We start from the raw sequence: 22570 nt of genomic DNA on the forward strand, positions 1-22570 counted from the left end.
TTTGACTTTACTATTATTACTTTTATTTTTGTCTCTATATTAACATTCTATATCTTTTTCAGTTATGTTGCTAGTTCTTCTAAACCGATGCAAATGTACTAAGAATTGATGATCATGCATCTATGTGATGATGTTAAGAATTACTGATTGCATATGTAGAATGGTATGATTTCCAAATGTTGGGTTAATTTCTTTTTTTCCGTTAATTAAAAAAAAAAAAAAAAAGAGAAGGGGTAATTGGAGCTGAAGGGATACAGACTGTACAACGGGACTGGATATAAAAACTCAGAAATGGACAGCACAATAATACCCAATTGTAATGCAATTATGTTAAAACACTGAATGAAGCTGCATGTGAGGTTTAGGGGTTTTTTTTTTTTTTCTTTCTATTAATGTTTTAATTCTTATTCAGTTGTCTTTTTATTTCTTTTTCTAAATCGATGCAAATGTACTAAGAAATGATGAATATGCAACTATGTGATGTTATTAAGAATTACTGATTGTACATGTAGAATGGAATGATTTCTAATTGTTTTGTTAATTCTTTTTTTAATTAATAAAAAAAAACTATTAAAAAAAAAAACAAAGCATTCAAATCAGTCCAGATACAGGGGCTGGCAAACCAAAAAAAAAAAAAAAAGGCATCCAGGGAAAGATATCTTGGTTCAAGAAGGGTGATCAAGTTCAGGGTTTCTCCCTCATGTGAGAAGGCACATGGCCAACACAGTCACAGTTTCTCTCTCAGCTGGAAGGACACATGGTGAGCAAGGTATCATCTGCTAGCTTTCTCTCTTGGTTTCCTATTTTATGAAGCTCCCTGGGAGGCATTTCCTTCTTCATTACCAATGGTCACTGGCTTGTGGGCTCTTTGCTTCTTGTGGCTATGTCGTTCTTCTCGGCTGTCTCTGAATTGCTCATTCTCCAAAATGTTTCCTCTTTTACAGGACTTCAGAAATTAATCAAGACCCACTCAAATGGGTGGAGATGTGTTGTCACCTAATTCAGCTTAACAACCACTCTCGATTACATAACATCTCCAAGGAGATGATTTAATTACAATTTCAAACACACAATGCTGAACCGGGTTAAGAAGAAACGGCTGCCTTTACAAAATGGGATTAGGATTAAAACATGGCTTTTCTAGAGGACATACATCCTTTCAAACCAGCACAGTAAATAACTTGATAAATGAATTAGACCTAATAGACATATATAGGTCACTGCACCCCAAAGCACAAGGATATACATTCTTCTCTAGTGCTCATGGAACATTCTCCAGGATAGATCATATGCTGCACTAAACAGGTCTTTATAAATTTAAAAACACTGAAATTATTCAAAACCCTTTTTGTGATCACAGTGGAATGAAGATGGATCTCAATAACCACCAAAGAATGAGAACATTCATAAATATATGGAGATTAAATAACATACTCTTAAACAACCAGTGGGTCAAAGAAAAAATTGCTAGAGAAATCAGTAGCTATCTGGAGATGAATGAAAATGAGAATACAACTTAAAAGAACTTATGGAATGCAGCAAAGGCTGTGTTGAGGGGGAAATTTATTGCCCTAAATGCCTATATTAAAAAACAAGAAAGAAAGTAGTCATGGTGGTTTAGTAGACAGAGTTCTCACCTACCATGCTGAAGAACCGAGTTTGATTCCTGGTGCTTGTCCATGTGAAAAACAAACAAACAAACAAACAAAAACAAGAAAGAACAAAAATCTAGGACTTAACAATAAACCTGGAGGAACTTAAGAAAGTATAGCAAACTAACCCCAAAGCAAACAGAAGAAGAGAAATAACAAAAATTAAAGCAGAGATAAATGAATGGGAGAACAAAAGAACAATAGAAAGAATCAATAAAACCAAAAGTTGGTTCTTTAAGAAAATCAATAAAACTAATCAAAATCAGAATTGATAAGGGGTGTGTTACCACAGTCCCTGAAGAAATAAAAGAAATCATAACAGGATACTATGAATAAATAATGTATGTCAACAAACTAGACAACTTAGATGAAATGGACAAATTTCTGGAGATACACAAACAAGCTGCACTGATTCAGGAAGAAATAGAAGATTTCAACAAATCAATCACAAGTAAAGAGATTCAATTAGTCATCAAAAATCTTCCTACAGGGGACTTCCTGGAAGATGGCGGCTTAGTAAGACGCGCGGATCTTAGTTTCTTCTCCAGGACACCTACTAGGGGAGTAGAAACGATACAGAAAGCGCCCAAAGCCACAACAGAGATAAAAAAGACAGCGTACCCCATCCTGGAACGGCTGGCTGGCTGAGAGAAGCAGCTCGGGTGAGATCGCCGAGGCGCGCGGGCCTTACCGGGCGGGGTGGCAAGTGGCCGGAGTTACTCCCTTACCCCTTCCCGGGCCGGCTGGGAGAATTGGAGAGGCGGTCCCCTGAAACAAAGACGGCTGGCGCCCACACCACGCGCAGCCCCCGGACCAACTGAGAGAATTGGATCGGAAACCCCCAGGCCGCGGAGAACGGTGACGGGTGCGGGAGGCCCCTTCCAAACCCGTGACTCCCGGGGAACGTGCACTCTCTCGGGCGGGCCGCTGCCGCTGGCGCCCTCCCGCCACGCTTGTCGCCCAGGGCCGACTAGGAAATTCGGACGGGCTCTTTCCCTGGCTGCGGCGACCAGCAACCCTCCCTGCGTTCGGACCCCGGGCCGGCTCAAGCCGTTTTGGCTAGCGAACCCCCAGGACGGCGAGAGTTTTCCAAAGTTTAAGGTCCCACAGCACCTTTTACTGGTGGGACCCGCAGACAAACGGGTGCCACGAGCGCCACCTACTGGGCAGGATAAGAAAAACAGAACCCAGAGATTTCACAGAAAAATATTACAACCTTGCTGGGTCCAACACCAAGAGAAATCTGAATAAATGCCCAGACGCCAGCAGCAGAAGATAACTGTCCACGCTCAAAAGATTGAGAATATGGCTCAGTCAAAGGAACAAACCAATAGCTCAAATGAGACACAAGAGCTGAGACAACTAATGCTGAATATACGAACAGAAATGGAAAACCTCTTCAAAAATGAAATCGATAAATTGAGGGAGGACATGAAGAGGACATGGGCTGAACATAAAGAAGAAATAGAAAAACTGAAAAAACAAATCGCAGAACTTATGGAAGTGAAGGATAAAGTAGCAAACATAGAAAAAATAATGGATAGCTACAATGATAGATTTAAAGAGACAGAAGATAGAATTAGTGATTTGGAGGATGGAACATCTGAATTTCAAAAAGAAACAGAAACTATAGGGAAAAGAATGGAAAAATTTGAACAGGGTATCAGGGAACTCAAGGACAATATGAACCGCACAAATATACGTGTTGTGGGTGTCCCAGAAGGAGAAGAGAAGGGAAAAGGAGGAGAAAAACTAATGGAAGAAATTATCACTGAAAATTTCCCAACTCTTATAAAAGACCTAAAATTACAGATCCAAGAAGTGCAGCGCACCCCAAAGAGATTAGACCCAAATAGGCGTTCTCCAAGACACTTACTAGTTAGAATGTCAGAGGTCAAAGAGAAAGAGAAGATCTTGAAAGCAGCAAGAGAAAAACAATCCATTACATACAAGGGAAACCCAATAAGATTTTGTGTAGATTTCTCAGCAGAAACCATGGAAGCTAGAAGACAGTGGGATGATATATTTAAAATACTAAAAGAGAAAAACTGCCAACCAAGACTCCTATATCCAGCAAAATTATCCTTCAAAAATGAGGGAGAAATTAAAACATTCTCAGACAAAAAGTCACTGAAAGAATTTGTGACCAAGAGACCAGCTCTGCAAGAAATACTAAAGGGAGCACTAGAGTCAGATACAAAAAGACAGAAGAGAGAGATATGGAAAAGAGTGTAGAAAGAAGGAAAATCAGATATGATATATATAATACAAAAGGCAAAATGTTAGAGGAAAATATTATCCAAACAGTAATAACACTAAATGTCAATGGACTGAATTCCCCAATCAAAAGACATAGATTGGCAGAATGGATTAAAAAACAGGATCCTTCTATATGCTGTCTACAGGAAACACATCTTAGACCCAAAGATAAACATAGGTTGAAAGTGAAAGGGTGGGAAAAGATATTTCATGCAAATAACAACCAGAAAAGAGCAGGAGTGGCTATACTAATATCCAACAAATTAGACTTCAAATGTAAAACAGTTAAAAGAGACAAAGAAGGACACTATATACTAATAAAAGGAACAATTAAACAAGAAGACATAACAATCATAAATATTTATGCACCGAATCAGAATGCCCCAAAATACGTGAGGAATATACTGCAAACATTGAAAAGGGAAATAGACTCATATACCATAATAGTTGGAGACTTCAACTCACCACTCTCATCAAGGGACAGAACATCTAGACAGAGGATCAACAAAGAAATAGAGAATCTGAATATTACTATAAATGAACTAGACTTAATAGACATTTATAGGACATTACATCCCACAACAGCAGGATACACCTTTTTCTCAAGTGCTCATGGATCATTCTCAAAGATAGACCATATGCTGGGTCACAAAGCAAGTCTTAACAAATTTAAAAAGATTGAAATCTTACACAACACTTTCTCGGACCATAAAGGAATGATGTTGGAAATCAATAATAGGCAGAGTGCCAGAAAATTCACAAATACGTGGAGGCTCAACAACACACTCCTAAACAACGACTGGGTCAAAGAAGAAATTGCAAGGGAAATTAGCAAATACCTCGAGGCGAATGAAAATGAAAACACAACATATCAAAACTTATGGGACGCAGCAAAGGCAGTGCTAAGAGGGAAATTTATTGCTCTAAATGCCTATATCAGAAAAGAAGAAAAGGCAAAAATTCAGGAATTAACTATCCATTTGGAAGAACTGGAGAAAGAACAGCAAGCTAACCCCAAAGCAAGCAAAAGGAAAGAAATAACAAAGATTAGAGCACAAATAAATGAAATTGAAAACATGAAAACAATAGAGAATATCAATAAGGCCAGAAGTTGGTTCTATGAGAAAATCAATAAGATTGATGGGCCCTTAGCAAGATTGACAAAAAGAAGAAGAGAGAGGATGCAAATAAATAAGATCAGAAATGGAAGAGGAGACATAACTACTGACCTCACAGAAATAAAGGAGGTAATAACAGGATACTATGAACAACTTTACGCTAATAAATACAACAATTTAGAGGAAATGGACGGGTTCCTGGAAAGACATGAACAACCAACTTTGACTCAAGAAGACATAGATGACCTCAACAAACCAATCACAAGTAAAGAAATTGAATTAGTCATTCAAAAGCTTCCTAAAAAGAAAAGTCCAGGACCAGATGGCTTCACATGTGAATTCTACCAAACGTTCCAGAAAGAATTAGTACCAATTCTCTTCAAACTCTTCAAAAAAATCGAAGTGGAGGGAAAACTACCCAATTCATTCTATGAAGCCAACATCACCCTCATACCAAAACCAGGCAAAGATATTACAAAAAAAGAAAACTACAGACCAATCTCTCTAATGAATACAGATGCAAAAATCCTCAATAAAATTCTAGCAAATCGTATCCAACAGCACATTAAAAGAATTATACATCATGACCAAGTAGGATTCATCCCAGGTATGCAAGGATGGTTCAACATAAGAAAATCAATTAATGTAATACACCATATCAACAAATCAAAGCAGAAAAATCACATGATCATCTCAATTGATGCAGAGAAGGCATTCGACAAGATTCAACATCCTTTCCTGTTGAAAACACTTCAAAAGATAGGAATACAAGGGAACTTCCTTAAAATGATAGAGGGAATATATGAAAAACCCACAGCTAATATCATCCTCAATGGGGAAAAATTGAAAACTTTCCCCCTAAGATCAGGAACAAGACAAGGATGTCCACTATCACCACTATTATTCAACATTGTGTTGGAGGTTCTAGCCAGAGCAATTAGACAAGAAAAAGAAATACAAGGCATCAAAATTGGAAAGGAAGAAGTAAAACTATCACTGTTTGCAGACGATATGATACTATACGTCGAAAACCCGGAAAAATCCACAACAAAACTACTAGAGCTAATAAATGAGTACAGCAAAGTAGCAGGTTACAAGATCAACATTCAAAAATCTGTAGCATTTCTATACACTAGTAATGAACAAGTTGAGGGGGAAATCAAGAAACGAATCCCATTTACAATTGCAACTAAAAGAATAAAATACCTAGGAATAAATTTAACTAAAGAGACAAAAAACCTATATAAAGAAAACTACAAAAAACTGCTAAAAGAAATCACAGAAGACCTAAATAGATGGAAGGGCATACCGTGTTCATGGATTGGAAGACTAAATATAGTTAAGATGTCAATCCTACCTAAATTGATTTACAGATTCAATGCAATACCAATCAAAATCCCAACAACTTATTTTTCAGAAATAGAAAAACCAATAAGCAAATTTATCTGGAAGGGCAGGGTGCCCCGAATTGCTAAAAACATCTTGAGGAAAAAAAACGAAGCTGGAGGTCTCGCGCTGCCTGACTTTAAGGCATATTATGAAGCCACAGTGGTCAAAACAGCATGGTATTGGCATAAAGATAGATATATCGACCAATGGAATCGAATAGAGTGCTCAGATATAGACCCTCTCATCTATGGACATTTGATCTTTGCTAAGGCAGTCAAGCCAACTCACCTGGGACAGAGCAGTCTCTTCAATAAATGGTGCCTAGAGAACTGGATATCCATATGCAAAAGAATGAAAGAAGACCCATCTCTCACACCCTATACAAAAGTTAACTCAAAATGGATCAAAGATCTAAACATTAGGTCTAAGACCATAAAACAGTTAGAGGAAAATGTTGGGAGATATCTTATGGATCTTACAACTGGAGGCGGTTTTATGGACCTTAAACCTAAAGCAAGAGCACTGAAGAAGGAAATAAATAAATGGGAACTCCTCAAAATTAAACACTTTTGTGCATCAAAGAACTTCATCAAGAAAGTAGAAAGACAGCCTTCACAATGGGAGACAATATTTGGAAATGATATATCAGATAAAGGTCTAGTATCCAGAATTTATAAAGAGATTGTTCATCTCAACAACAAAAAGACAGCCAACCCAATTACAAAATGGGAAAAAGACTTGAACAGACACCTCTCAGAAGAGGAAATACGGATGGCCAAGAGGCACATGAAGAGATGCTCAATGTCCCTGGCCATTAGAGAAATGCAAATCAAAACCACAATGAGATATCATCTCACACCCACCAGAATGGCCATTATCAACAAAACAGAAAATGACAAGTGCTGGAGAGGATGCGGAGAAAGAGGCACACTTATCCACTGTTGGTGGGAATGTCAAAGGGTGCAACCACTGTGGAAGGCAGTTTGGCGGTTCCTCAAAAAGCTGAATATAGAACTGCCATACGACCCAGCAATACCATTGCTAGGTATCTACTCAAAGGACTTAAGGGCAAAGACACAAACGGACATTTGCACACCAATGTTTATAGCAGCATTATTTACAATTGCAAAGAGATGGAAACAGCCAAAATCTCCATCAACAGAAGAGTGGCTAAACAAACTGTGGTATATACATACGATGGAATATTATGCAGCTTTAAGACAAGATAAACTTATGAACCATGTAATAACATGGATGGACCTAGAGAATATTATGCTGAGTGAATCCAGCCAAAAACTAAAGGACAAATACTGTATGGTCCCACTGATGTGAACGGACATTCGAGAATAAACTTGAAATATGTCATTGGTAACAGAGTTCAGCAGGAGTTAGAAACAGGGTAAGACAATGGGTAATTGAAGCTGAAGGGATACAGACTGTGCAACAGGACTAGATACAAAAACTCAAAAATGGACAACACAATAATACCTAATTGTAAAGTAATCATGTTAAAACACTGAATGAAGCTGCATCTGAGCTATAGGTTTGTGTTTTGTTTTGTGTTGTTTTGTTTTGATTTTACTATTATTACTTTTATTTTTTTCTCTATATTAACATTCTATATCTTTTTCGGTTATGTTGCTAGTTCTTCTAAACCAATGCAAATGTACTAAGAAATGATGATCATGCATCTATGTGATGATGTTAAGAATTAATGATTGCATGTGTAGAATGGTATGATCTCTAAATGTTGGGTTAATTTCTTTTTTTCCGTTAATTAAAAAAAAAAAAAAAAAGAGAAGGGATAATTGGAGATGAAGGGATACAGACTGTACAATGGGACTGGATATAAAAACTCAGAAATGGACAGCACAATACTACCCAATTGTAATGCAATTATGTTAAAACACTGAATGAAGCTGCATGTGAGGTATAGGTTTTTTGTTTTTGTTTTTTTTGTTTTTTTTCTTTCTATTATTGTTTTAATTCTTATTCTGTTGTCTTTTTATTTCTTTTTCTAAATCGATGCAAATGTACTAAGAAATGATGAATATGCAACTATGTGATGTTATTAAGAATTACTGATTGTACATGTAGATTGGAATGATTTCTAATTGTTTTGTTAATTCTTTTTTTAATTAATAAAAAAAAATAAAAAATAAAAAAAAAAAAAAGGCACCTTCCACGGAAAAAAAAAAAAAAAAAAAAAAAAAGACTATAAACCAGGCAGCATTGCTAGTTCCATATTACAGATAACATTTCTAAAACAGTGTGGGTTCTGGAATGAGATTGAGTTTGAACAATGCAACCTTAGGTTAGTCATTTAACTTCCTGAAGTAGCTGCCTGCTCCTTTGTCACAACGGCGGGAACTTCTCAAAGGCTGCGTAAGAATCAAATGAAATATGAAACATGTTAAGCCCTATGGCCTGTATTTGGTTTAATAAAAATATTAACTACTATACTAAAAAAAAAAAAAAAAAAAAAAAAAATCTTCCTACAAAGAAAAGCCCAGGGCCAGATGGCTTCACAGGGAAATTTTATAAAACATTCCAAAAGAACTAACACCAGTCCTGCTCAAACTTTTCCAAAAATTGAGGAAAAAGGAATTCTACCTAACTCATTTTATGAAGCTAATATCACCTTAATACCAATACCAGGTAAAGATGCTATAAGAAAGGAAAACTAGAGGCCAATCTCCCTAATGAACATAAATGGAAAAATTCTCAATAAAATATTAGCAAATCAAATCCAACACATTAAAAGAATTATACACCATGATCAAGTGGGGTTTACACCAGGAATGGAAGGATGGTTCAACACAAGAAAATCAAATAATGTAATACAGCACATTAACAAATTGAAAGGAAAAAAATCACGATTATCTCAAATGATGCTAAAAAAGTATTCAACAAAAGTCAGCATCCTTTTCTGATAAAAACACTTCAAAAGATAGGAATCAAAGGTAACTACCTCAATATGATAAAGGGCATATATGAAAAACTGATATCCAGCATCGTACTCAACAGAGACAGAGTGAAAGCTGTCCCCCTAAGATAAGGAACAAGACAAGATACCCACTGTCACCACTACTATTCAGCTAGAGCAACCAGACAGAACAAAGAAACAAAAGGCAATCAAACTGGAAAGGAAGAAGTAAAACTGTCATTATTTGTAGATGATCTGATACTATAATTGGAAGATCCTAAGAAATCTACAGCAAAGTTACTTGTACTAATAAACAAATTCAGCAAGGTGGCAAGATAAAAAATTAATGTGCAAAAATCACTAACATTTCTATACACAAGCAATGACCTATACAGTGAAGGAAAAAATTCCACTCAAAATAGCAACTAAAAACAATCAAGTACTTAGGAATGAATTTAACTAGGGACGTAAAGGACTTGTACACAGAAAACTCCGTAACATTGCTAAAGGAAATCAAAGGAGATCTAAATAGGTGGAAAGACATTCCCTGCTCATGGATATAGGAAGGTGAAATATAGTTAAGATGTCAATTCTCCCCAAATTGATCTACAGATTCAATACAGTACCAATCAAAATTCCAACCTACTTTGAAGATTTGGAAAAGCTAATTACCAAATTCAAATTCATCTGGAAGGGAAAGGGACCCTGAATAGCTAAATGCATTCTAACAAAGAACAGAGTGGGAGGATTAACACTCCCTGACCTTAAAACCTATTATAAAGGCACAGTGGTCAAAACAGCACGGTACTGGCACAAAGATAGAAGCACTGACCAACGGAAATGAATCGAGTGCAGAAACAGACCAGCAAATTTATGGTCAACTGATTTTTGACAAGGCCCCTAAATCCTCTGAACTGGGAAAAAAATATTCTCCAATAATTGGGCATAGAAGAACTGGATATCAACAGCTAAAAGAATGAAAGACGACCCCTAGTTTACACCCTACACAAAAATGAACTCAAAGTGGATCAAAAACCTAAACATAAGAATAGCACCACAAAGCTTCTAGAAGAAAATATAGGGAAACATCCTCAAGACGTAGTAATAGGAGGTAGCTTCCTAAACTTTACACCCAAAGCACAAGCAACAAAAGAAAATATACATAAATGGGAACTCCTCAAAATCAAATTCTTCTGCACTTCAAAAAGACTTTGTCAAAAAGCTGAAAGAGCCAGCCAACTCAATGAGAGAAAATACTTGGAGATCACATATCATACAAATGTTTGATTTCATGTATATACAAAGAAATCATACAACTCAACAAGAAAAGAACAAACAACCCAATTATAAAATAGGCTAAAGATATGAATAGGCATTTTTCTGAAGAGGACATTGGCTCAAAAGCAGATGAAGAGATGCTCATTTTCATTGGCTATAAGGGAAATGCAGATCAGGACTATAACGAGATACCACCTCATACCTATAAGAATGGCTCTTATTAAACAAACAGGAAACTATAAATGTTGGAGAGGATGTGGAAAAACTGGGACACTTACACACTGTTGGTGGGAATGTATATTGGTACAGCCATTATGGAAGACTGTTTGGCAGTTCCTTAGGAAACTAAATATTGAGTTGCCCTATGACTCAGCAATAGCACTACTTGGTATATACCCAGAACAGCTGAAAGCAATGACACAAACAGACATTTGCACACCGATGTTCATAGCAGCATTACTAACAATCACCAAAAGACGGAAACAAACCATATGCCCATCAACAGATGAGTGGATCAACAAAATGTGCCATATACATAAGATGGAATATTATGCAGCAGTAAGACAAAATGACATCCTGAAGCATATGACAAGATGGATGAGCCTGGAGGACATAATGCTGAGTGAAATTAGCCAGACCCAAAAGGAGAGACACTGTATGATTCCACTTTTATGACCAACATAAGGGTATAATCAGAGGCTTATAATATAAGAATATAAGGGACTAAGAAATACTTAGAAGCTAGAGATGGGTGAACCGTCAGGTAATGAAGTTGAACTTCAATGCAAGGGAATAGACAGGAGTGAAGGTGGTTCTCTGGAGGGTCTATAAATAATATTACCATAATGAAGATGAACAATATTGAAAGGGGTTGAATAGACCTACACGTTTCACTGATTAACGCAAGAAATTCGAATTAGTTCTCCCAAGAAATACTTCAAAGATATGATTCTTCTGCAAAGAGTGTTTAAGTCCAGGATACAGGGGGAAACATCTACTGCGTGCTATGAGCTATGTTCAAAAGGAAACCATCAGCACTATCATAGTAACAGTAGAGGTAAACAGTGGGGGGAGGGACAAGAGTTAAGAGGAGGTTTAGATTTCCTATTTGGCGAGGGTGTGTTTATTGGTTTTCTTTTTTTTTTTTTTTTTGCGGGTTTTAAGTCTTTATTGTTACACTCCGGGATGGGTCACCCGGGAACCCGAAGAGTTGGACCTCTGGGGTATGAAGACCCCGGGGCTCTATCGACGACCTATTGGTTTTCTTTTGCTTGGGAACAATGAGATTATCTAAAATTGAGAATGTTGATGAACTGTGGACTTTGGGCCCTCTACATGATGCCCAAGGAATGCAGGTGGCTGAAAGATGCATGCCAGAGAAGGAGACTGGCGAACGATGATGTATACTTAAGAACGATTGATGTGCTACTACAAAAAGGAACAATGTCGTGAGGCATGCAACGATGTGAGTGAACATGTGGGCCATTTGGTAAGACAAAATAAGCCAGAAACAAACAAACAAAAAAAACAATGGCATGATTACCTTTAGAAAATGTTTATAAAAAAACAGGGGCCTAGACTGTAAGCTTTTAGAGCAGATATAGTGAGTCCGGAGTGGTGATTATTATTTCTGTATTTTGAGAGGCTGTTTTATATATTTAAACTGACACTTAGAAACAAGAATGAAGCCAAACAGGTTGGGGTTAAAGTAATTCAGAACACAGGGGTAAGAAGACAGTGTCTTTATTTTAGAACCACACATACTCTTTGAGACCAATGAACAAAGGTTTATTTGGTCTGCAACTGAGATTTTCTATAGTGCATAATCTAATTTAACCTATCTGTATAGCTCATTTGAACAACTGAAACACAGGGAACACAGAATAAGAAAGAGGTCCTTTAATCCTGTATAGATTATTGTAATGCCTGGATACATCCTAGAGTATATTAGCAGATAGTCAAAAAGTACTGGCAAAGTTCCCCGAGGGATTCAAGAAGGACTATGGAACTACTAAACCTTACCGTCAGGGAATCTGATACTGTGTCAAACTGTAGGGACACCGAAATCAATAGGTCATGCCCTCGATCAGGAGGCTTACTCTTCTGAAGCTTATGTAGGTAGCAGAGAAGCTTAGACTACCTATAGGCATGCCTAAGAGTTATTTCTGGAGGACCTGTTGCTGCTCAGATGTGGTGGCCTCAATCTCTCTAAGCCCAACTCTGCAAGTGAAATCATTGCCCTCCCCACTACGTGGGACATGACATCCAGGGGTGAAGGTTTCCCGGGCAACGTGGGAGATGACTCCCAGGGATGAATCCAGACCTACCACCATGGGATCAACAATTACATCCTGACCAAAAGGGGGAGAAGAAGTGTAACTAATAAAGTATCAGTGGCAGAGAGAGTTCAAATATACTGAAGAGGCTACTCTGGAGGTTGTTCTTATGGAAGCTTCAGTTAGACATTGCTGCCTATCATAACCTGCCAACCGCAAACCAGGACCATTCCAGCCAGTCCTAAAGAACACCTAGGGCAATATATAAGATTCCACAATAGTTTCGTGCACTCCTACAACCTACAGATGGATCCCTGGTCCAGATAAGTCCTGAAACCTAACCCAGCCCCTCCAGAACATCAGATAGTTCCATCTCCCTACCCCACATTAGTGACAAACCCTTCCAATATGAAAAATTTAGACTTGCCATAGCCCAAACACCCCTAAAGAGAGGGATGGAAAGATCAAAGGTGATGATGGAATTTTACAGAGAAGGTAGGACTTAAATGAATATGAATGCTGAATCATTAAATTGATATCTCTTTTAGTCTCCAGTATTTTAGAGTAGTCAGAAGTAAAAACCTAAAATTGTGAAATTGTAACCCATGTCAAAGTCTGAAATATGTTCTACAACTATTTGTGGTCCTGGGCTTTGAAATTTATTGCTTTTTTGTACATATGCTATTTTTCACAAAAAAAGAAGGAAAAAATGTCAATTGTGATTATAAAAATTTAAGCCCTCTAGCCTTCTATATTCTGGAGCGGCTAGAAGGAAAAATTTGAGAGGATCGTATGGTAACCCATGACAAATTCTGGGATCTGTCCTATAACTACTTGTTGAAAAGTACTTTAAAACTATTCCTTTTTTATTTCTTTGCTTTGCAAATATGTTACACTATACAGTAAAAAATATTAAAAATAAAAACTAAAGAAAGTGGGAAACAAAAATGAATTATCTCTATTACTGCGGTAAATGTGGGCTCATTTTACTTATGTGCATAACTGAGTTTAATGCCATTAAATTTTAAGAATTAATATTTAAAGAACTTAAAGCTTACTACCTGTGCTCCTTAGCAGAAAAACCAATTTGTCAAAAGCAGATCTTACATACCTGTAATTTCTGTGGTGTCACACACCATGAATGAGCTTGTTGCTGGACTGGAGGATGTGACACAGCATGGCCACTACTCCAATTATCAGAAGTATTCTGAGGAAAATTCATAAACCAAATTAAAGACTATTTTGTTAAGTACATAGAGTTAACAATGAGTAATGGATGACAAATTACTATGGATTGGAGGATTTACAAATAAAAAGGATGTTATTAAATTACTTTAAAAACAATTTAATGTAACATGCATTTTAAAATTGGAAAATTATAAATTAATAAAATATTGATTCTTTAGTAAGCCACCCAAAAAGGCCCACCCCTAAACTATGGCCCAAACAGCTAGTCTAAATATCACACTGTCCACTAGATTCAATAATCAATTTCATTGTCAGAAATTTATTATGAAAGTGGGTTGATCTTAACTGCAGGGGATGAATAAAATTATTTGATGAATGCAAATTTATCCCTATCTTCTATATTTAATATGAAGCTAAGAGTCTGGGATGGAAAAACTCAAACCTTTCACTCTTTGATGTCCACAGATTTAAAATAAAAGAGAAGAGATGATCAAACTGCACAATTTCAGAGCAGTTGGAAGCTTATTTTTTATTGGGATTTTCTGTTTCTCTAAAATATATACCTTTGTTGGACTAGATGTTCTTTTCCTCTTGGCAGGACTGGACAGGTCATCTACTTGGCTAGAAGGAATCATGTGTAGTGGCAAGGATTGCTGTGAAATTGATGTTTGACTGAGGCCTAATACAGGTTCAGTATTTGGATGATGAGGTTTACATGCCTAAGAATCACAGAAGGAAGACAAAAATAGGGTTCTACATATTCTTAATTCATTCCTTCAAATTATAAAACTTTACAAGCTGCATACATTTCAAAGCTATGTGGACATCACTGATTGCAATTATTGTAAGTCAAAATAAAAGGAATCATCAATGGGGCAGTGCGTACCTTCCTTTGAAAAACTTGCTTTTTAAATTAAATAAACCACTGCAGCATTTTTTTAAAAAGAAATTTCTTTCAAAATTAAGAAAATCCACAAAGGTTCTAAGTTGGTACCCCAAAATTTCTTCCCATATCAGAGGGAGTTTTATTTTGATCTATAATCCCTTTGCAATTAAATCCAAAGGCTTTTTGTTAATAAAAGCCATCTCTGCTTAGAAAAATAAACTTGACTACTATAGATTGAAAAGAACCCTTAAAGCTGGGCACCTGCAGAACATAACCCAACTTCTCACCTGCTGTGCTGTGTTCATGGCACCCTGCCTGGAGGTAAGCTCTGCGGGGATTGGTAGGCTCCACGCCTCCTCAATACTAGGAAGTAATTTAGTTTTATTCTGTAGACTACCTTGTGGAAGGTTACACAACTGAGCCTAGGAAAAATTATGTAAAAAGCAAATTTAACACAAGCCTACTTGAGTAAGAGCAAGTCCACTAAATCTTCCTAAATGCTATAGCTAATTGTTTTTTAAAAGAAAATAGACTCCAAGTTTGGGGTTTTAGAAAGATACTACGTATAAAGAGGGTAACCAGAATATAAACCTTTGTGAGAATCAGAACAAAGCTGAGCTCTGTTTTCAGAGTTCTCATAGCTGTCTTCTCATGACACTTCAAGCAAGAGTGAAAGACAGTGTTGTGTTCTTTTCTCTAAAATGCTATGACAACTTAAAAATGTAGACAGTACATAGAAAAAAATTATGTAAATTAATATGCATCAACAGAGTAAATGTATAAGAGCATCTTTTAAAATACTGCATATCTTACTTAAAATAAAAAGTAAAATAATATTACAAGCTATGGTATGTTTACAAAATATGGAAACAAATTATAGACATCAAAACACAACTAGACAAACTTTCCAGCTACCCTCCTCCTGCCTGCGTCATAGGGAAACAAGTGCTTTTAAAAAACTGCTATTTAAAAATTTTACCTGTAAATACTTAATTCGTGCTGCAAGTGCAGAACTATTACTACAACTTTTGCTTCTAGTTGCATTTAAATAGCATTTAATGGCATCCTGAGGCTGGTTGCAGGACTCATAGAGAGTGCCTAGGTCCATCCAGGCTGCAGCATGGCCATGGTCCAATTGTACAGCACAAATATAGGCCTGTAAAGCATCCATAGGCTGATTTTGCTGCTGATAGAGCACACTGGAATGAGAAATTAAGTGCAAATAAGTCCACTAAGAAAAACTGCTTATTTTCAGTAATGTTATAAACTACAGAGTTCATCATATCTGATGCAACTGTCTTTGTGTATTAATCACAATACCATTATTTTTGTATAAAGTCTTACCCTATTGAACACCATGTATCTGCACTGGCTTCTGATTTATCAATAGATTGCCTGTAAGATATAAAGGCATCCTGAACTTTCCCAATACTTGAATAGCACCTGAGAGGGGAGGAAAAAAAAATTAAGAAAACTCCATTAATACTGAAATTAATTAAACTTATTTGCTGAAAGGATGTACTATATATCAAAGCAAAAAATAATAATAAAAACAAACCCTAATAAGCTAATATACCTATGTGTGTGTTTCCACATGTATTTTATATAAATATGGTAATTAAAATTAACATTATAATTAGCCCTCTGATAAACTATTATAGTCTTACAGGTGGCTAAAGCATGCTGTATTTACGAATTCTATTAAAATAAGTAGAGTCCAGATCACTTCATTATAATAATGAAATCTGAACATAAACACACTATTTTTTCTACTTATATAGCTTGATCTCTGGTTTCCCATACAATAAGAAGATAGAGTTAAAAACACAGAGAAACACTATATGTTGGTAAGACTTGCTAAAATGGATATCAAGTTTTCCTTCTGAAATGACACTGAGAACAATACTTCTTTAATTCATAGAGCATACAAACTAAGACACAGTTAATATCAAATTAACCATCAAAACTAGTATAAAACAGAGTAAGTGCAATATTTCATGACTAGTAAAGGTAGCAAAGTAGAATTAAAATTTCAAGGACCTGTCATCTTCTTAATGCCTCACAGATACACAGAACAGCAGCTGAAATTATAAACTCAGAAATTATCTTCTTAGTGCTTGGCATTAATGGAAAAAGGAAAAACAAAAACAAAAACAAAAACACAGTCCCTGTTTTTAAGGAACTCACAACTTAGTTGAGTGAAGGCACATTATTATGAATGTCATGATACAGTATAAAATGGCTAGCATGGAAAAATAACTGGACTAACAGCTTAAGGCAGAAAGAGACCACAATAGATGCATATTACTTAAATCAGTGATTCCCAATTGCCTGCAGGTACAGCAATTTTGCCAAGCAAACAAAATGGAAAAACAATAATATATACCTATATAGTTTTTTCCATGAAATGAATAATTGTACTGTAATTCACTTATTTTCGAATACCACTGGCTGACAACAAACAGCAAAATAAAAAATTAAAAAATTGTCTACTTGCCCAGGCCTGCTATTTTGATCCTTAATTACTCTTTGAAATTTTACTGGTTCACGTAATCCAGAAATCTGGGAACAGTGACTCAGAAAAAGATGAAAGAAGGCATTTTAAATGAATTTGAAGAGTATGAACCAAAACTAAGGCAGCACGAACACAAATAGTAGAGAATACAGCCCAAGACTGACCCGAAGTTTGTTTTTCTAACAAGTGGTGTGACATGATGAAAGCACTCTATAGGGACATTAACCTGCTAACAGTGTGTAAGGTAGTCTAAAAAGAACATGAATTATGGATAGGTAAAAAGAGGGCTGCTAAACTCACTGGTTTGGAACCAGCCAGAATTGGGGTGGAAGTAACGGAAGTGGCAAGGAAGAAAAAGCTGGGAGAAGGTATAAACCAAGACTGATAGACCTGGTGACTGAGTGATTAGATATTCATATTCAGGAGGTGGGGAGGTGGTGCTTTAAGTTTTAAAACCTGATCACAGAAAAACAAAAAACAAAAAATACCCAGTAATACCACTGGCAAAAATAAAAGGAGGAGCTAATTTGGGAAAGAACTTGGTGAATATGGTCTGAAATAAGCTGATTTTTATGTGAGTTGAAGACAGTAATATCGGTGAAGGATTAGGTAAAAAAAAATAGGAGAGGTGCAAAAGAGGCTATAAGAACATAGAACACTTAAGGGAGAGGTAGAAATAAGCATAAGGAATGACTGATCCTGTGGACTGGGTGATAAAAGAATCACAGTGATTGAGGGAGAGAAGACTTTTCAGAGAATACATGCTGTTTTTATGAGGGAAGAATTTAGGAGCAGTCAGCAACAATGTCAGTAAGAGACACTAGAGAGAAACAAATAGTAGAAAACATAGCTGCTGGTTTTTTTTTTTCCCTTGGGGGGGGGGGGGGTGTTAAACCAATCGCTGATTTACAGACAAATGTGCATAACTGCTGGGAGAAATAAGCAATACTTTCCCAAACCAATGTTTTCACATTCTGTTCCTACAAAGTAGGAAGCCAATGTGCCCAATATAGATGTCTCAGACTAACCATCAAACACTTTCCCTTTTATAAAACTTATCTAGCTTCCTGAGACAATCTTGTAAAAGAGAAAAAGGACTGGGTGAATGTGGAATCTAGTCCCGTCTCCGATTCTAATTACCTATATGACCTTGGACAAAACAGTTTACTTCTCTGGACCTATTTTCTACATCTGTAAAATGACAGGGTTTACAGGGTGAACTAGGAGACATTGGTGACATTCTCAGTCCTGCGCAGTTTATATGGTTCTGTGATAACACAGTCAATGACCGCTGCTAGTATAATATTACCACATTACAATTTCACCTTGATACACACATGACAAATGATGAGCAATTTCAATCTTCAACACAGACCTGAATGCAGAGGTAAGCAATAAAAAGCCTCAGAAATATTAGGGTCATCAAATCCTAAAATTTCTTACTAGTACTTGAGCTCTTCATTCAGACCTTTAATAACTTCTAAAATATAATTTATTTCTAAAATTGATTTTTCTTACAATAAAATGGATTGGAAACAACACATTAGATGGCAGTGAAAGTGGGTAAAAAAAAAAGTAAATAGTAGAGAAAAAAAGACTAAAACACACAGAATTATATTACAGATGAAAAATAGTGAACATCTATAAAACAAAAATCTTGAAACCACTAATGAGTTAAACTGTGACAAGTACCCTTTATTTGAAAAGTTCGTAACATGCTGTATATTTGGAAAATTTATCCAAAACAGTTAAAATAAAATCCATCTCATAGTTTTAAAAAGTAAAATTAGCTAGGAAAAAAAATTCAGCATTACTAAAATAATAAGTTAAATTATGTTTCATTGTATATCTTATATACCTAGAATTAAGAAAACATGCTAAAAAGACATCCATAGTACTGTATTGTATTAAGCTACCAATCTTTATCTTGGATCAAAATGAAGATATTTCCCAATATACATTCCTTCTAATCTGTATTAAAATAAATTTTAATATATAAACTGAAAACGAGAGGCAATGACTAGGCACTCCACACTTCCCGGTACTAGGCCTGCTGCTTTACAGTCAATGCACTGTGCAACACTAATAGCAGTGATCATGATAGCTCTGAACATAAATGTTGTTAGTTCATTTATTCCATTTATTGAATAGCTACTTTGCTTTTCAAGATACAAAAATGATAAGATCTAGTTCCTGCTCCCAGAAAACTTAAGTGGAAGAGAAAGACAAAGTGTGGACTCTCCATCTTTTCAAGCCTGAGGTGGGGATAGATTAGAAAATCCCTGCCAAAAACAGGCACCTTTTTCAGTCAATACTTATTGTAAATTATTAACGCATAACCAAATATTTTTTAAAGAAGGAAATATCTTAATATTATTCTCTCTCAAATAAATATATTTTCCTAAATTTAAGGGAAAAATTAACACATGCAAAAAACTGAATAAAATTTGATTACATGGCAAATTACTCAAAATAAAATATTCCTATGTAAAGGAAGAACGCACAAAGTTTACAATTAAAACAAAAATAGTATAATTTGCATGAAGCCTTTAGAGTGGAAAAGTATTTAAACCCATGGCTTTTCAATTTCCTACTACTGACATTTAGGTTTAGATAATATTTTGCTGTGGGGGCTATACTGGGCATTGTAGGATGTTTACCAGCAACCCTTTCCTCTACCCACTAGATGACAGTAGCACTCCCTCTGGTTGGAACAACGAAAATTCTCCAGACATTAAAATGTTCCTGGGGGGTGAGGGTGGGGGTGGGGGTAATAACCCCCCACTGAGAAACAGTGATCTAATACAGTCTCCTTATTTTAATAGGTTAAAAGAAAATTGAGGGTGGGCCACAGTGACTCAGTAGGTAGACTTTTCGCCTGCCATGTTGGAGACCTGGGTTTGATTCCCGGTGCCTGCCCATGCCGAAAAAAACAAAAAACAAAAAGAAAATTGAGATCTCAAGAGGTATAACTGTACCATCTATAATTCCATAAATAGGAGGAGTCAGGACTTAAATCCAAGTCTCTTGGCTCCTAGCACATGGATCTTTCCAGCATTATCATGAAAGCTAAAACTGATTTTGAACCAAAATACAATCTGATCATGTTCCAAAAATAAAATCTATCAGATACATATATAAGGTATGTTTCATATATTTATTAAGTATAATTCAGACCTTCAAAGTATGAAAATTTAAAGAAAAGTTTACAGACTAGCAGAAAAATATTTGCACTAGTTTCATTACATCATTTTTCTAATCTAACAAATCCATTGTTTCTGTAAGAGTTTAAGGAGAACAGTGAACTGAGAGCCATTAAACCAAATATGTCCCTAAAGAGTATATATCTGCATTATATAATATTAATTAAAACCATAAACAGCAAGCTTACATTGGTTATTGGTAGTCATCAGGCAGAACGAGAAATTAATTTTCTGTTATGTTAAACAGACTTAGAGAGAAAATACTAGAAATCAGAAGGAAAAGAATTTAAACACTTAATTGAAAAAATACGAAGACTTTTAAAAACTAGCAATACTTCAAATCCAATGAAAATCCAATAATCAAAATAAATATCCTTCTAGACCAGATTATGCCATAAGAAAAGTGCCACATTCAGAAGTTTTCTTTGATTTTTCATCTTACAGGAATTTTTGTATAAGGTACTTAAAAAGGAAAATTCACTAAATCAAATCTCATAGGTAAAATAAACAAAGGTAAAACATAAGTGTCTGGTAAGTCTCACCTTCCGAGGAAATACCAGGACTGGCCCGAATTGGGATCTGCTTCCAATGACTTTTGGAGATACTGAATAGCATAGCTTTCCTTGGTGGCTTTATCTCCCAGGAGATCCACAGTGTGATGCATCCAACCTAAAAAATAAAGATTAGCAATAGCAAACAAAACACTCTTTTCAGTCAATTTACTCATTTAGCTTGGAAAACACATTCCAACAATGTAAAAAATCTGTCAATTCTGGTCATAAGCAAGTCTGTTTCTCAAAAGCAGGTACAAAGCCACCAAGTGCTCTTCTTATTCAAGAGAAATTAAAACTATTTTAAGCACTGACTTGACACTTAGTAGATTACAAACCATAGATTTTCATTTCTTTTCTAAATTTGGTATTTGAAAAAATTCCAAGTTGTAAAACAAACAATATGAAGATGTTGAATCTTAATTTCTGTTTCATGTAAAAATTAAATGCATTTTAAAAGTTTACAAGAGAGTCTAACAACTCAATATTTATTCCCAAGAACTGAATATATGATTAATATAATAAATGATAGTTCAGAATAAAACACACATACAATTCTACGTACTGGGGCATTGTTCATATACATTCACACCCTTTAAAAAATAAAAACCGTAAATCATTTGACCAAAAAAAAGCCCACAGCTATAAGAAAAGTAGTTCAAACAAGCAAATAAGAATTATAGAGCAGGCAACACCAATGTCTGTTTAATAAATAAATTTAGAACCAGATGGCTACATAATCAGTCGAAACAGTGGATTATGATGTACTATATTCAGACCTTCAAGCCACACAGGAATAATTTGGTTTAATTCACCAAAGAATCATATTTCAGTTGTGGATCAGTTCAAGTATATAAAATAAAATTAATATAAAATTAGTATTTTGCATTTATTTAAATAAATAAATAAATTGCTCTGTTATATATTCATTAAAATAAGAACCATTATTTTCTGTATTTATTATATTTGCTGTGCCCAAAAATATATTTTAAGGGGATTTAGTTATTACACATTAAGGAATTTTAAGTCAACCACACATTTATTCATCATTTCTGTTCTTCCCCTATCTCTTATGCTATTATTAGTAATTACAAGACCTAGAGTAACTGGCTCTAAAAGGAGCTGCTTAAGCAGTACTGACAAGCAAGTAGGATGGCTTGATATGCAGGCATAAATTAGACTCAAATAATTACAGAAATCTTTTTCTTAAAAAAATCATGAAAATTTACTTGTATATTCTGAAATCCAGTAAGCCACTGTCAATGAAGAGATTGTGCAAACATAGCTAAAACAAAATTATTTCAATCCATTTCCTAAAATTAAAAGGTA

General features: G+C 35.5%; 1 protein-coding gene across 4 annotated transcripts in view; it reads right to left on the bottom strand.

Annotated features, from left to right (window-relative positions):
* Nucleotides 1-22570, bottom strand: part of KDM6A (lysine demethylase 6A) — a 295823-nt gene that overhangs the window by 67501 nt on the left and 205752 nt on the right. For 2 of the 4 annotated variants that reach the window (XM_077145578.1, XM_077145576.1), the window contains exons 10-15: nucleotides 21233-21359; nucleotides 16317-16415; nucleotides 15952-16171; nucleotides 15260-15394; nucleotides 14650-14805; nucleotides 14010-14105 (exon numbers count right to left, since the gene is read on the bottom strand). In XM_077145578.1, coding sequence (XP_077001693.1) covers nucleotides 14010-14105; nucleotides 14650-14805; nucleotides 15260-15394; nucleotides 15952-16171; nucleotides 16317-16415; nucleotides 21233-21359 — 833 coding nt within the window. The remainder of the gene's footprint in view (nucleotides 1-14009; nucleotides 14106-14649; nucleotides 14806-15259; nucleotides 15395-15951; nucleotides 16172-16316; nucleotides 16416-21232; nucleotides 21360-22570) is intronic. The other 2 variants (XM_077145579.1, XM_077145577.1) reach the window with 1 other exon arrangement.

This window comes from Tamandua tetradactyla, chromosome X, assembly GCF_023851605.1.
Source record: "Tamandua tetradactyla isolate mTamTet1 chromosome X, mTamTet1.pri, whole genome shotgun sequence".
Classification (NCBI taxonomy): Eukaryota; Metazoa; Chordata; class Mammalia; order Pilosa; family Myrmecophagidae; genus Tamandua; species Tamandua tetradactyla.